Here is a 16,587-nt window from a genome sequence, read left to right on the forward strand (position 1 = left end):
ATATTTATTAATAAAACATTTCAAATATCCATATTAAAAAATTGAATAAACTATATTAACCTAATTAAATCTATTCATTTTAAATTCTTTCCCGAAAATATCAAAATATACCCTCTTAATCTTATAAAATTGAATTATATCTTATATCAAATTTAACAAGGCCCAAAAGTTGTTGAAATGAAAAAAGTATTATGATATTGCAAAATCATCAACTCAAACTACACCAATATGTATAGCTTAATATATACTCTTTAAAAAAGATAATCTCCAATATGCATACCTTAATATATACTCTTTAAAAAAGATAATCTCCAATATGCATAGCTTAATATATACTCTTTAAAAAAGATAACACCCATAAAAGTATAATCTTTCAAAATTCAAAAAACTATGGTTGAACAACAATTTTTTTAAAAAAAAAATATTATAATGTTAAATAAAAAATAAAAACACCAGTTGAAGAGGGCAGACTTATAGCACAAACAAAAAATACTTTTCAGAAGTCCTCAAAATCATTGATAATGAACCTCCCTTATACATAAGAAAAATGCTTCTTGCTTGGTCAACACCATAAAAAATATATGAATTTTCTTACCGTGCATGCTTACATTTATAAGCTTTGTAAGCTTTTTTGAGGATATGAGTGTTGTTTGTTTGCTAAAGCATCCTTACACAAGTGTAATTAACTCAGGAATTTCCACATTAAAAACACTCCACGTGCCTTGTGTATGCTTCCACATGTTTACGTGTCTTGTAGAAGATGTGAATGAACCAAAAACCTTGATATAAAATCCAGCCATCACTCTTAATGTTTTAGAATATTTGAGGTCTTGCTTTAGAATGCGGAACATCCATCAAAAAATATTGATCGTGAAAGCTTAAACACTCTTAAAAAGATATTGTTTTAACATCTTGTAGCTTGTGCTTGAAAATCAGAAACAACTCTGAAAAATTGGAAATATTGAATACTAAGGCAAATTTTAAACTTGATTTTGTATGGATTGAAACTATTTACATTCTTTGTTACCAAATTTGGCTGGATCTGGAGTGCTGGAGTGCTAAAGGAAATCTTGAACTTAGGAGACTTCAAGGTCACTGGATAGGGAATCTGAAGGATTGTAGGTTGTCTAAATATTGTTGAAAGTTTCCCCAAAAATAATATATAAAACATTTATTTAATTTTACATATATATATATTTTTATATTTACCTTAAGCACGATCGCACGAGCTAGGGCCGAAGCCCTTTACATATATTTTTCATATGCAATTCCTTGTGTTTAGTTGACTAGCTCGCTACACTTCAAAATCACAGTATTCAGAGGTGAAGAGTATAATCGAAGGCTACTGGAAACAGGTTAATCGGGATTTCGAGGGCTATCATTTCTGTGCTGCCTGTAATCTGAGCATCGTGATCATAATGAGGCATAAAACGAGGTGTCCTAAGGTGCGCACTGTCCATCGTTCATTCTTCGATAGGCTGATACTTCCGAGGGTTGAGCAATACGCCATTAACCACGACGTCCACGACCTCGACGCCACTGTTAATTATCTCAGAACAAATTACCGCGAGTACAGACGTCACAAAGAAGACCCCTTTCGTAAAATAGTTCTCCGCGCCATCCAAACCCTCCAACATAACAGTAATCATCAAAAGAGAAAGTGCAACAGCCTCCATGAAGAGGAGGAAGAGGAGGAGGAGGAAGATGAGGAGGAGGAGGAAGCATCATCATCACGAGAAAGCGACAGCAACGGGTCACAATTCGAATTGAACCCGACATCTTTCCCAGGTCTCATGAACACTGTGTTGAGAACAAATTACGGCGCCAATGTTAATGCTTCCCCTCCGAAACCCTCGGAGTCAACTAAAAGCACGCAGGAGAACACTAAGATGGATATCAACAATGAACTTTGTAGTGAAAATGGTAATGAATTGGATGGAATAGTTAGCAATTCCAAGGAGAGGCAAGAATCTCAAGGAGGGCTTGAAGTTAAGCTTAAAAAGGAAGACAAGGGGTTTGATAGTCGGGTGATGTTTAAAGATTTAGGCGGGTTGAGTGGAGTAATCAATGAAGTGATGGAGATTATTTACCCTCTGTTTCATCCGGAGATTTATCCTTGGTTGGGAGTTCAGCCCATGAAGGGCATTTTGTTGCACGGGCCGCCTGGATGTGGGAAAACCAAATTGGCTCATGCCATAGCCAACGAGGCAGGTGTTCCCTTCTACAAAATTTCGGCTACGGAAGTGGTCTCTGGAGTATCAGGTACGATTCCGTAGCGGATATCGTCTAATCTTGGACGAATGACTTTCTTTAAATTCTCCAAAAAAAAAAAAACCTTTTTTCCATCTGAAAATAAAGATTGGTCTCTGTTTCTACAATAGTCTATTTATGTTTATTTCATCATCTATTTCGTGTAAAACACATAAAGAAACTGAAAATTATAGGGGAAGAGCATTATTAGCTGAGCATGTATCAATTGTTGTGAGGGTTGTTGATACTTTTTGTTTCAATAATAGTACAAATAAAAATTATTGTTTGAAACATAAAATATCAATTTTTGTGTGTTTATGCACCAATAGTTGTGACTCAAAAGTTGTTATTGTTAGGAAATGTACCAATAGTTGAGAAAAGTAACCAATCATGTGATGCCACATCCGCTGCACAAGTATCGGGGTCTCTTTTGCATGGCTATTGGTCTCACTTTTTTTTGGGCTGTTTTGGACACCTTGGCAAAAAGCATGCTGATGTGGCACCATACTTGATGATGTGGCCCTAAAACCTTAGTTATAAGCAGGGGACTTGCCAAGTAAGCTACAGTAAAAAATTGGGAATGATTTGAAATTTCCACATAAGATTTTGAGAAGCACGAAATTAGGGTGCAGACTACTAGATCCTCTCCCCTAAACATAAGAAACTGAGTTCTCAATCCATGCTAGGTGTTGCCCAAGCATATGTAGGGGGTGTTTTTATGAAGTATAAAATTTTGAGCTAGTAAATTTCATTAACTTCCACACCATACAATATTTTTTTTGTTCAAGGCTTTCCGAACATTTTTTATAAAACACATAAAAATCTTAAAGAAAGTGTCAGTAGATTAGAATTCTCAATTAACACAATAAACTGATTTTATTGCGATTTCTAAACTTTTAAACATGTATACAGCATTTTAGTTATTCGTACTTTTTGTTGCTTAAGCATGTGTATTTGGTGTTTTTTTGAAGCATATAACTCTGGGAAAGGACAACTTTTATCAACTTTCACCCATTGTCACTGCATTGATTCTGTGAAAGGTGGAATTAAATAATATGGTTAATTGAAAACATTGTATGACCTTTTGTGGAATTCAAAATAACCTATTAAAAACATTAGAAAAAGTGCAAGGCATCTCAATTTAGCACGGCTGTAGAGTCTGCTTTTTGTACTTCTATGAAAGGGAATTGCATAGCAATGTAGTAAGCAGAAACTATAATGGTTTATTTGAGGCGACTAGCAATTAGCTTCTATTGTAATAGAGTTGTACCACAATCATTAGGATGGGTAAATCTGGGATATAAATGGGTGCAATGTCCATGGATTCCAGCGGACAAAACCCAGCCTTTTTTTAAGCTAAGCAATGCATGCCACAAGTTGTCATCACTACATGTGATGCCGCTTGGTATTGAAAATGTGTGGAAGGTATGTGTTAGCAAACAATCACGATCGAAGAGTGATAAGATGAACATGAAGGATGAGTAGCACACATCCCCATGCAATCCCCATGCAGTACACTGGATGCCGTGGAAGGACGCTAGGAAAAGAGAAGGTGCCAATGAGAGCGGTGCCTATAAGAGCGTTACCAGAGACTACTAATTAATTTCCAGGAGCCCCCAGGCAGAATGGCAGTATGTTGGGGAAGGTGTATGCAATCTATAGTAGACTTGTAGTAACTCCTTTATTGAAAAATACTGATGCGTGTAGTAGATAATCTGTGAAAATGTGACTGGGAGATACAAGAGGGAAAAGGAAGTTCTGTGATGGATAGCCGTGACAACTTATTAACCCCAATGTGACAACTTTATATGAAATAGCTCCTATAGATGGAGCAATATGAGAGTGAAGTGAATGTAAGAATATTGATTGGTATCAAATGAGTTTCTAGGCTGTAGTTTATGTACGGTTTATATAAGTTATGACGTGAACATGGAAAGGGAACAAAGGAACTGAAATCCAATAATTGCAGAAACTAGCCATTCATGAAGCCCAGTACCAAAAAGAGAGCATTAGCAATTAAAAAATCTGCAGTGGAATAACTTAAAATACCATGGAGTTCCTCACATAAAGCTGCAGTGGGACTGTAGGTTGCCTCCTAAGGTGGTCTGTTAATAGCAGGAATGGGGAAAGCTCGTGGAATGTGGTCTAAGATAGTCTTGCCAGTTTCTTATGGCGGCCAGTACAACTAAGTAGGGGAAATGCAAGAAAATTCAATTCTTTTGAGAATCAATTAATGTGGGTTAACCTGTACATTATCTCTTGAAGCCTGTACTGTATCAACTGGGCTTAGAATATGCAATTTTTTTTTCATCATCATTGGACTGTCATTGGTGTCGTCATGGAAAAATGAATTTTGAGTTTAATCATGTACAAATGAAAAAGATTCAATGGCTTGTAGGCTTCATGGCCGTTATCACCATTAAGGTCGACTGAAGCCTAAACATGATTCAGATTAACTATAGGACAAGCCAATCTTGAATGGCTGTCTATCATCCCCATAGTATTGGTCTTACATTAATTGTGTAAATAAGGGAGGGCTTATTTGGTGAATTACACACCACACAACAATCCAAAACGATATCATTATTCTGTCTTTCAAAATTAGTCCACATCTAAACATCAGTTAAATTCCATTGCAAGGGATAATTTAGATAATTGTTGCCTTTTCCTTGGTGACATGACATTTATGCACTGCATCAGTCATTTTCATGATGCATATACTGTTCATTTTTAATATGATCATTGAGGAGTCCTTAGAGATGTTCTTGATCTTGTTGTTTCTGTATTATATGTAATTAATTGCACATTGGAAATTTGTATCCTGCAAGTTTGTTTCTCCAAGTCATTTATTAGGTTTTTCTCTGATGGTTTGGCAATATCATTATAAAATAGTACTTTGGCCTCATGCATGCTGTTGCTTGATTCAATTTTGTGATATTTTATTGAATAACATGGCAGGTGAATCTGAAGAGAATATTCGTAATTTGTTTTCAAAAGCATTAAAAACAGCACCTGCAATAATATTCATAGATGAGATTGACGCTATAAGTGCCAAAAGAGAAAATTTGCAGAGGGAAATGGAGCGTCGTATTGTGGTACAACTTTTGACCTGCATGGATGAATCACATGAAACCATGATATCTGCTGACCAAGAATCTGATGCAGAAACACCTAAAAAGAAGTCAGGCCATGTTCTAGTGATTGGGGCTACAAATAGACCTGATGCTCTAGATCCTGCACTTCGAAGGCCTGGTCGCTTTGATCGTGAGATTGTTCTAGGTGTTCCAGATGAAAATTCAAGAGTAGAGATCTTGTCAGTAATTACAAGAGGATTAAGACTAGAAGGTTCGTTTGATTTCAAGAAAATTGCAAAATGCACACCTGGTTTTGTAGGTGCAGACTTGACAGCATTAACCAGGGAAGCGGCATCAGTTGCAATAAAGAGAATAATAGCGAGCAGGAATCCTCAAAATCTCGTAAAATGTGGGGATATAGAGGTTACTGAATATGCATGGTGGAAAAAGGCGTGGACACAAGATGAAATGAACAATCTTAGTATTACAATGGCAGATTTTGAGGTGAAGTATGGTTCTTTTGGTGTTTATTTTTTTTATCGTATTGCAAGTGTAGCTTAATGCTAATGTTTTCTCTCAGTGCTTATGTCATAGTTGCAACTTAACTCTCCCTCAATATTATACTTAATGTTGTTCTGATTGATGATTAGGATTCATGCCTTGCCCAGCATTTTGTGCACAGGAACCTTCATGTCCATTTCAATTGTTATGTAAAGATAAGATTCAAATTTAACATGAGAAGATAGGTATCTTCCACTGGCAGGGGCATACCCTTTAAAGTGCTATGTAAGACCATTGAAAATTTTATCAAGAGAAAATATGTATGTTCCATATAGCCTATGCAATTTAATGGATTTAATCATAGTTTTAAAACTCGTGGACTCGCCACGGACTCGCGGGAGCCACGAGTCGACTCGCCAAGGACTCGCGAGGCGAGTCCATTTGAAAGACTTGCGAGTCTTTTGCAAGGACTTGTGCAAGTCTTTTGCACGGACTCGCGCGACCTAGATAAACCATCAGGCAAGCTTTAAAAATGAGTTTTTTTTTTGTTTTTTTGCCTTCAATTGGCGTAACTCCCCCCCCTTTTGACTTTTTTGGGGGTTAAGGGGTAACCCTAATTGGACGTGGGCCAATAGAAAAATAACACCCGACGCCTTTATAAAATAATAAAAGTATTTTTGGCCTCGCGGGGCGCTGCCCCTCGACCCCGCCCTGTATCCCTTGACCCCAACTTGGGGGCGCTCCCCCCAAACCCCGGTCAAAAAATATAGGGGGAAACTGCGCTGATGGAAGTAGGGAAAATTTAACCTCAGAGTCTGATTAGGCTCCATATAACAACATAATTAGCATTGAAGAAATCTTGGTATTATACATTTTAGAGTTGAAAGTTTGAAACTATGAGTATGAATGATGAAATTTCAAATATTGCGCGTTTGTTGATCATATGACATGTGTAATGTTTCAATTATGGCTCTTATCTTCTCTAAATGCATTAATTTCTTTATGTTTTTTTGTAAAACTATGGTTTTTTTTTTGCCAAGTCTTTCGCGAGTCTTTCACGAGTCCGAGTCCGAGTCCAAATTTTTGGTTTGCCGAGTCCATGGCGAGTCCGAGATTTTCAACTATGGATTTAATGAACATTTCCTCAAAGCTAGAATGTTGTGGTCAATGCAGATTGGCATGAGTATAGTGTAGGAGTGCTTTTCTTATCCAAGAAATGGGGTGAATATCTGGGCAGATTAAGTATCTGATCTGTTGTAAGTTTAGCCTACTTATTTATGAACTCTTAATATGAGTAGTCACTTACTTCCAATTTTTTTGTTGATTCAAGGTAAAGCGAAGTCAAAGTGATAGAATTCCTTAAATAAACAAAGAAATTTTCCAAGTTATTTATTATGAGTCACCCTCACAAAGGAATGATAACTTTTTTCTCAACATAGATGTTGCATAGTCAGTTTTCATCCTTCAAACATTGCAAGTGTAGACAAATGTTAAAATAAAACATCTCAACAAAAAAGATGACTTTTCATGGCTATTGAGGAGCATTGATCAAGCTTGATGGTTTTATTCTTCTCTTTTTGACGCTTTCAGAATTGAAGCCAAAAATTCAGAGAATTCTGTGATTTACCATAGATTTCCTTCTCATTGGTGCAACCCACTTGTGAGCCACATTTCTAGACATTCCTGCAGCCTACTTATTCATATATCCCTTGGAATAGCTGCGGTCCATTTTGTGAACTTTATGCAGGACCATCAGCTCATTCATTGAATTATCACAAATTTTACGCTTTTGCTATGGTTACCGAGTGAAATTTTGGGTGATCCTAGGTTTCATGTAATGTTCCTTCTTTAGACAGTCCAGTTGTTAGCATGGGTTAGCCTATAATCAGGGTTCCCATGGGCTAACGTGGTAGATAGGGAGCCCATTTGGGGGTTTGGTGATCTTCTAAGGAGTATTGGAGACATTTTGGGCATTTTGGGGCAGTTTCCTAATCTTTAGAAGAGTTCCTATTTATTAGGAGGAGATTCTTCTTTTTTTGACTCTTTTAGAATTGAAGCCAAAAATTCAGAGAATTCTATGATTTACCATATATTTCCTTCTCATTGGTGCAACCCACTTGTGAGCCACATTTCTAGACATTCGTGTAGCCTACTTATTCATATATCCCTTGAAATAGGTCCGGTCCATTTTGTGAACTTTTTGCAGGACCATCAGCTCATTCATTGAATTATCACAAATTTTACGCTTTTGCTATGTTTACTGTGTGAAATTTTGAGTGATCCTAGGTTTCATGTGATGTCCCTCCTTAGATAGTCCAGTTGTCAGCATGGGTTAGCCTATAATCAAGGTTCCCGTGGGCTAACGTGGAGATAGGGAGCCCATTTGGGGGTTTCGTGACCTTCTGAGGATTATTGGAGACGTTTTGGGCATTCTGGGGCAGTTTCCTATTTTTTTAGGGGGGTTCCTAAATTTGAAAAGGAGACTGCTAGTTGACTGTTTGACCAATGGAGGGCCGAGGAGCGTAGCAAAGTGGCTTAGGAGTGTTTATCATCGATTTGAGATCGTCTCCTAATTTTTAGGAGCATCCCTACTTTTCAAGAGGAGATTGCCAGTTGCATTGCCACATCCAATCATCATCCTTGGATAGGTGATAGCATTCAGTTTGGAGTCTAGGTGATAGATTTATGAATAAATCTGGATTAAATAAATTATTGTCTAAAGTTTGATTTAAATAAAATTAAAGTGATTTAATTAAGTCACTTTATATTATAATAAAGGCCCCCCCCTTGTGCCATGATGCCTAAGAGACATGAGTTAAAAACAACTTAATTCTCATAATAAAGGGAGTCTAAGGGGGTCGTACATCTTGAGGGAGACATAAGGGAATGAAATAAAGTTAATAAGAAGATGAAATAAAGTTTAATAAACTTAATTTAAATAAAGTCTTGCAACCCTAAAATCGAATTAGTGTTTGGAGTTGTTAAAAAGATATGAGGAGGCTTTATTCATTCATCTTTCATTCATTTTACAATCAACTTTTTAGGAATTGTGCTTTGCAACACATTTCAACAGCATAGCAACTTTGAGGAACGAAAACTCCTTGAAGACAGGTGGATTTGTGAAATATCCCCTTACTTCTTTTTTTCAATTTTTTTCCAGTTATGAACATTTCAAGCACTCGTTAGGATTAGAAAATGATAATCAAAATACAACTAAAAGGTAACCCTTCCACTTTCTGATCACCAAGAGCCCAATGTGGGAAGGTAAGAGCATACGGCGATAAGGGGATTGTTAGCTTCAATAATCAACTAGAAATTACAATGCTAGGCGGCAAGCCAGCCCCCTTCCACTTATCCAGCGGGTGATAGAGATTTCAACAATAGTATGGCGGTATGACCAGCCAATTACAGAATCCAAGAAACTGAAATAAGCAACAATCACTCGACCACTTGTTCAGCGGGAGGACAGAAAATGAAAATGAAAATTTACTCAACCGCTTATTCAGCGGGAGGACAATATTACAATAAGGTAAGATAGGCGGCAAAGCCAGCCTCTTCCACTTATTCAATGGATAATGAGTTACAATTCAAAAAGAAATAGCTGTTAGTACTACTAATCAACTTTACAATATATAGCATGAGATTTCAAAATAAGAACAACATTGTCCATCGCTGCAAATGATAAGATATGCATTCCAAGCCACCAAAGACTAATCACTCCAAAATACACACTTATCACTAACAACTTCAGAATCTGATATGCAAACAACAAGTTGGATATACATAGACCAGTAACTATAAAACTCACAAAAATGCTCACAACTTTGCCCACACAACGGAATGACCCCAAATCAAATGCAAATGAAAACTAGAAGATAGGCGATGAAGCTAGGAGTGATAAAACGCATCAAACAAACCCCAAACTATTTTGCATGCATCCCAAGGCAATTACAACAGGGTACAGCCAGGCAGAAAATTCGACTTGGATTTAAAAATTCAAGACTCAAAGATAGGCACTAAAAACTTATAGATATGATCGCCTATAGCATAGATAAATAATGAGCCGATACCCAAAATGAACGGACGCACGAGCAGAGAGATATGAATGAAAATAAGCTACAGCCACACCAAAACCAACAACTTGGAACACACACACATAGCACTCCAAAATCAGAAAAACTGGAACACACATTTTGCAATGAATCCATCCATTCTTCTAAGTGAAGAACAGTCCCAAATCTCAACTAGTCGCTATCTTTCAATCGAGAAGTTAAGCATACAGTCTAGGAGGTAAGCATTCCTCAAAGCATTCCAACAGCATTTCAGCAACACTTCATTATAATATTCATGGATGGTCTCAAATGAAGGCCAAGGCACTTATTTATAACCTTCTCCAAAATCGAACCTCCTTTTCCCTCCAACGTGGGACTAAACAATGATATTCAAATTCACTTTAATTTGCATTTTATTTCATCCCTTCACTAAGTCGTCCCATTTTGCCTAGACAAGACACTTTATTAAAATGCAAATAACACATAATGTGAGCGCCCAACATATAATTGAGAAAATGACTTTAATATAACTTAAGCAACCCCTTTAATAAATCGCCCATATTGCCTTAAGTTATAATCCAACTTTAAACACCATTTTCCTACAAATCGACCCCCGCAAGGTAGCAAATATACTTCATAAAAATATCAATAAAGTGTGTTATAGCGTCCAAGGTAATTAAGTGAATTATTTCATAAAATTAGCTTATTTCTTTCTAAGGCGTCCATCATGCCTTATAAATAATTCACCTATAAAATATTTTTCCTCAACCATGAAGTTGTGCAACATAAGCTTAGACTTGCCAAAATAGCTCCAAAAATGTTGGAAGACCAACTGCTCAAACTGACTTGTTGGAAATAGCCATCTGAATTGACTTGCTGAAACCCTGCTAAAATTAGCACTGCTAAAAATAACACTTACTCAAAATAGCATACTGCTAAAAATAGCATGTCCAAATGCCTTTAAACTACATTCTGAGCAGTCGTCACAACTTACTAAAATTAGTAAGTTTGGAAAAGCCTTCGGATTCGTTTGCATGTCACACCATCGCGAGGCTCTTTGAAAACCCAGAAAAACCCAGAAAAATAAGTTGTTCTCGCCCCCACTAACTAAAAATAGTAAGTTCGGAAAAGTCCTTAGATTCATGTCACACCATTGCAAAACTCTCTAAAAACCCAGAAGGAATCCATAATCAGAACTGTAAAATTCCAACATGCAAGCCACCAAAAATGCCAAAACATCCTCCTAGAAAATAGGAAACCCTAATTCTGCCTCTGATTGACCAACGGGTCTCAGAATTTGCCAACAATCCCCAAAACAAACTAGAGCGGAAAAGGGGATATTACAATCCACCCTTCCCAAAATTGCTTGTCCTAAAGCAATGCCACCACAACTCCAGAAAATTTTAATGTGATCCACACCAAAGCAAGCACGATCCCAGGGTCCCATTTTCGTCTCAGGAAGAACCTACCATGCCGATGCTGCGCCACTTTGATCACATTAGTGAAAACATCATGCCAAAACTGCACTAACCTCCCTTGTGACTCCAAAATGTTACCATTCATGATAGTCAAACTAAAAAATCTTGAAGGATTGAAATCAATATCATGCAGCATCTCATGCCCATAAAACTTTGAGTAGTCAATATCAGCAATGCCACTGTCTATCACAAGCCTGGGCAATAGGAAATAAAGTTTACTCAACTCACAATCAAACTCCACAACATATCTCCCCAAGGTGTTAAGCAGAGCCATGACTGTAAATGTGACTTCTCCAAATCTCCCTGCAAAGAGGGAAACAATCCTTTGCAAGAGCTCAACAAACTCATCCCCATAACTCCACATGAATCTACTAGGCCTCAATTGAATTATTCTAATATAACCAAGTGTTGACGTGTATTTTGTACACCATCATACACAGAATAAAATACCAATAGGCATCTTATCCTCTCTTGAGAAAATAGTCTCTAACTGCTGAAGATTTGCATAAAGGATCAGTTAGGTAGACTCCAAGGTTCTTTTAGTAGGGTCTCTACGTGTGGACAAGCTTTTAGCGGTATGATGTGATTTGCTGTTTCCTCCAAGGGGCCTTACGTATTCCGAAAGCTCAAGATTTTACTAAACTAAGAAACTTTTTTTAAAAATAACAAAAGAGTAGGGTTTGAAAGAGGTCTAATCTAATCTAACCCTGTGAATGACTTAGTATGGACAAGACTTGGCAAGATTCAACCAACTTCAATTTTGCCATAAGATAACAACTCGATTGAAATTAGTGCGATCTTCTAAGGTAATAAAATGATATTCAATGCATCAAAGGTCATGGGCACTACCACAAAGGTACATATCCAAGACACAATAATGATTGAAGATTAAGGGATTTCAAAGTATTTTCCAGTCGACCACGCAAGGCGTTCCTACAATCAGCAAGAAGCTAGTGGTTTGGATTACGAATCCTACCAAAGATCAAGTCTCACACTATGTCCTTCAAATTAACAAGCTACTTTGATTGAGCATGATTCAAGTAAGTTAAACAACCATGAAGATAACTTAAGAAAGTTGCAACAAAACACCATAACTTCAATATTTTATTGATTTCCAAGTCATCATATACAACAATTGCTTGAATTTCTCTCTTCAAACTCAATCTTGCTACAAAATAAAATTGCTTCTAACTCTAATCTCTCTTCTCTATTACATCAACTCTTGACTATTACACTATTAACTATTACCAAATGAAATGAAAAATGGGGGTATAAATAGCATCCCCAGTTACAATGAAAGGTCCAGATCGAAAGTAGATCAACGGTCAAGATCATGACACCTAAACCCTAATTAGGGTTTGTTACAAATGGCCTCCTTTTTACTGAACAATATTTAAATGCATAGCCAAATATTAAATTTGGCACAAAAACCTAGGAGACATAAACCAATGAGAAATAAGATGTCATGTCATCTGTAACAACCTTTCATCCAGAATCTTATTCCCTTTCCAATTCTCTTTCTTAGCATATGCAATGAATCTTGAAACGATTCCTTCGATTTCTGCGATTGGAATCTCGGGAAGATTCTTCATACTCTCCTCTAAGTGGATGACCTGATCGAATGCATCTAGAAGAGCTGCGTCCCATGAAGGTTCAAGTTCCTTCGTTCTTTCAATCAGGAGCATGGTGGCAAACATCTGATCATACTGCTCATCTGTAACATTTGCGTCCTTGCAAAAGATGATCTTGATTCTATCCTCTAGTTCCTGCATATCCACATCTGTCTCGACCTCGATCCTTCTGCCAAGAATGGTACGAAGTACCTCAAATACTCTGTCCTGGATCGGATTGATCACCTCCTCAACTTGGCCACATCTAGTACTGGTGTCTTCAAAGAAAACACTCTTCATATGGAGTAAGGTTGACCAATGAAACAAACTGTGAGGTTCTCCATCCAAGATCTTCTCTTGTGCTAAGACCTTCCTTGATGTGTGTCTAATAACTTTCAAGACAGGAATGATAACGTCCTTGGTATGGGCGAATGCAGCTACTGTTATCATCAAATTGTGGATCATCTCAAGAACCTGGATAGCTTGATGAATAATCTTCATCATCCTTGTTACAAACTCAATAGCCACTGTATGAGATCTATCCATCCAATTACTTGTACGTTGGACCATGTTCCTGAATCTTTCTGCTTCATTGATTGATTGAAGCGGCAATGCTTGCACTGGTGATCTAACTGGATCCTGACGTCCCAAAGGTTCATTGATGTGACTGAAATATGTCCTCCATGCACCTCTCTCTCTCTCAAGCTTTCTATTCTTCTCCATTTCTTCTCTAAGCTTGTCTTTCAATGCTTCAAATGAATCGGTAGCATCATCTAAAGTCTGCTCTGCTGTGGATGGTCCTAACTCAAAAGTCTGTATATCATATTCCTCTGCTAGGATCTCACCTTCATATTTGTCTGCTGCCGGTGTAGCTATCTGCAGTTTTCTGGATCCAGTCTCATCTCGAATCATCTTGGACATCTTGGTAGCCTTCTTCTTTTTTGTTACTTCATGTGAGCGTCCAACAAGGCTCTCTAAATCAATTGCATTGTCCTCGTCCTCTACTACGATCACCTTGGTTAATCTTTCCTTCAACCAATCTGGGATAATCGATCTGGTTTCTTGAACTTGAATCTCTTTATGCACTATTTCTTCTTGTCTGGGAGGAGATGTTATTTCATTGCCTTCTTTGTCTTCATCTAACTCATAGTCTTGGAGAGATCCATTCGGTGAACCATGCTGTGCCTATCCTTCCTCCTGCCTATCGTTCTGTACCATCGACTCCATGGATTCTTCAACTTGAATTGTTCTCTTCTCAGGTCTAGAAGAAGTACCGGATGATCGATCTCTGTTAGCCTCTTGTTTCTTCTTGGAAGACTCTCTCTTTCCAGGTCTCTCTTTCCTCTTCGAACCTCTTGAATGGAGATTGCCCTTACTGGCACATCGAAGGTTACCTTCACCTGAATTCCTAGGATTAGGATTGCCTTCACTCACACTAGCTCCACCTTCGGCTAGTTTTTCTTCCAAAGTGAAAGACATAGCTATGCCTTGTTCTCTCAACTTCTGATGCTGTACGTCTACCCATTTGCGAGTACAAGACAAGACTGGTGCCATCAAAGCATCTAAATCCACGACCTCGGGCTCATTCCAATCCAACCTTATTGATTTGCTTTCTCGATCATAGGAAGACTGGATATGTCTGCCACTGTCCTGAGCTTGGTCGGCCACTCTGTAAATCTTGCATTTCCTGATGAAATCCAAAGGCAATCTAGAATGCATTTTCCGTTTCACTTCAAGATCATCTAAGAGATTCATCATAAAATCTTCAATCTGGTACTCATACCTAAACTTCCTGCCGACTGTCTCCTCTAAATGTCCGTGTGGATCAAAGCTTTCTCTCAAAGCAAAAGATGAAAAAGAATACAAGGCTAACTCCTTCTCTGCGTCATCCATAGGTAAAGCATTAGGACATACCTCAACTGAATTACCCAAAATGATAGGTACTGGAACTCCATTCTGATGTCTGTGTCTGAATGCCTTCACATATGCTGCCAACTGTCTTGTTACTTCAAGTAACACAATTCTGTCTGTCGGATATCTCGGCAACATGTATGGAGGTAAAGGACATCCATGCACTCTAATATAAGTGAACTTGGGAAACTGAATGAACCAAGCACCGTACCTCTTTATGAATTCCTGGGCATCCTGAGATAATCTGTTGTGAATTCCACCTTGCAACGTCCTGGTGATGTTCATCGTGAAAGTATCGTTAACCAACTTATAGTTGCTCCCTGGCGGATGATGCAAGTAGGCGTAGGAATCACAAGCTCTGACCTCGCCGGGTCCTCTTCCAATCACTCCTCTGTGAGGTAGTCCTGCGTATTCAACACTCCTGATCAAGGCATAAATGACATATGAACTCATGTGGAAGGACTTAGTAGCCTTGAGTCTCCTCAACTGTACGTCCAAGCAATGGCTAATCATCCTAGCCCAATGTATCGTACCTTTCCCTTGAACAATCACCTGGATAAAGTAAAACATCCACTTCTCAAAATAGAAGGCATGAGGGGCTCCTGTAACTCGGTTGAGCATGGTAATTAAATCTCTGTACTCCTCCTGGAAATCAATCCTGTGCGGTGTGTTCGGGACCTTGCTCAGACGGGGACGGCTTTTGAGTAGCCAGTTCTTATTGATAATGCTTAGACAAGCATCTGGATCATCTTCGTACATTGATCTGGCTCCCTCTATGCTCTTGTATATCATGTCCCTGTGCTCTGGAAGATGGAAAGCTTCACTTATAGCTTCCTCTGAAAGATACGCCAAAGTGATTCCCTCATTGGACACGATCGTCCTGGACTGTGGATCATAGTGACGAGCACACTCGATCATCAACTCGTGGCACTGAACAGCTGGAGGAAAGCCGGCCGCCTTAATGATACCACTCTCGATTATTCTCCGGGCGACAGGTGATGGCTTGCCAATGTAAGGGACCTCCCGAAACTTCTTCGTGCTGAAGTTCCCCAAGTTTGTATCTCCAATGTTGTTCCACTTCGACACGATCTTGGTCTCCACTTCTTCGGTCTTCTGATCTTCTTTCATGAGAGCTGAGCGACTGGTGGATGCTCCCGCCTTCGGGGTCGCCATACCTACACAACATTTCATAATGAGAAGCTAGATTTTGCAATAAATAACATAGATTAGAGGATAAATTTTAGGAAACTTCATGATAAGTCTTTGAGTTATCATTTCCTAAAATAAAACGATTGAGCTAGAAATTCAAAATTCAAAATAATTCAAAATTTAAAATATGACGATGAATAAATAAAACAATAAAAATCAAATCGCCATACCTCAATAGAGAGCTAACTCTAGAATGCAAAAAGAACAAAATCGCCTAGGCAAAATTGAGGTACAAATGATCTTCAACGTGATCTCCTCAAGAAATCAATTTCGCCACCTTTGTCCTTGACGTGATCTTCAAATATCGCCTTTAACGTGACCTTCAAATCTTGGCAAATTCGCTCAATATAGATCTTCAAATATCGCACCACCTTGGAAGTATTAGCGCCACCTTTGGATGATATTCGCACTTCTTCAAACACAATTTCGCACTTCCTTGGATACAAATTCGCACTTCTCCCTTTGATCGCATATGAGATAGGTAAAATGATGATGTGAAAAT

At 38.1% G+C, this 16,587-nt stretch overlaps 1 protein-coding gene across 2 annotated transcripts in view; it reads left to right on the forward strand.

The window, feature by feature from the left end:
* Window positions 1–855: 855 nt before the first annotated feature.
* The window catches only part of LOC131039420 (cell division control protein 48 homolog C-like), an 82,050-nt gene continuing 66,318 nt past the window's right edge, over window positions 856–16,587 (forward strand). For both annotated transcript variants that reach the window (XM_057972179.2, XM_059213103.1), the window contains exons 1-2: window positions 856–2,262; window positions 5,209–5,828. In XM_057972179.2, coding sequence (XP_057828162.2) covers window positions 1,419–2,262; window positions 5,209–5,828 — 1,464 coding nt within the window. In that variant the 5' untranslated portion in view covers window positions 856–1,418. The remainder of the gene's footprint in view (window positions 2,263–5,208; window positions 5,829–16,587) is intronic.

The sequence above is a fragment of the Cryptomeria japonica genome, chromosome 10 (genome assembly GCF_030272615.1).
Source record: "Cryptomeria japonica chromosome 10, Sugi_1.0, whole genome shotgun sequence".
NCBI classification, from domain to species: Eukaryota; Viridiplantae; Streptophyta; class Pinopsida; order Cupressales; family Cupressaceae; genus Cryptomeria; species Cryptomeria japonica.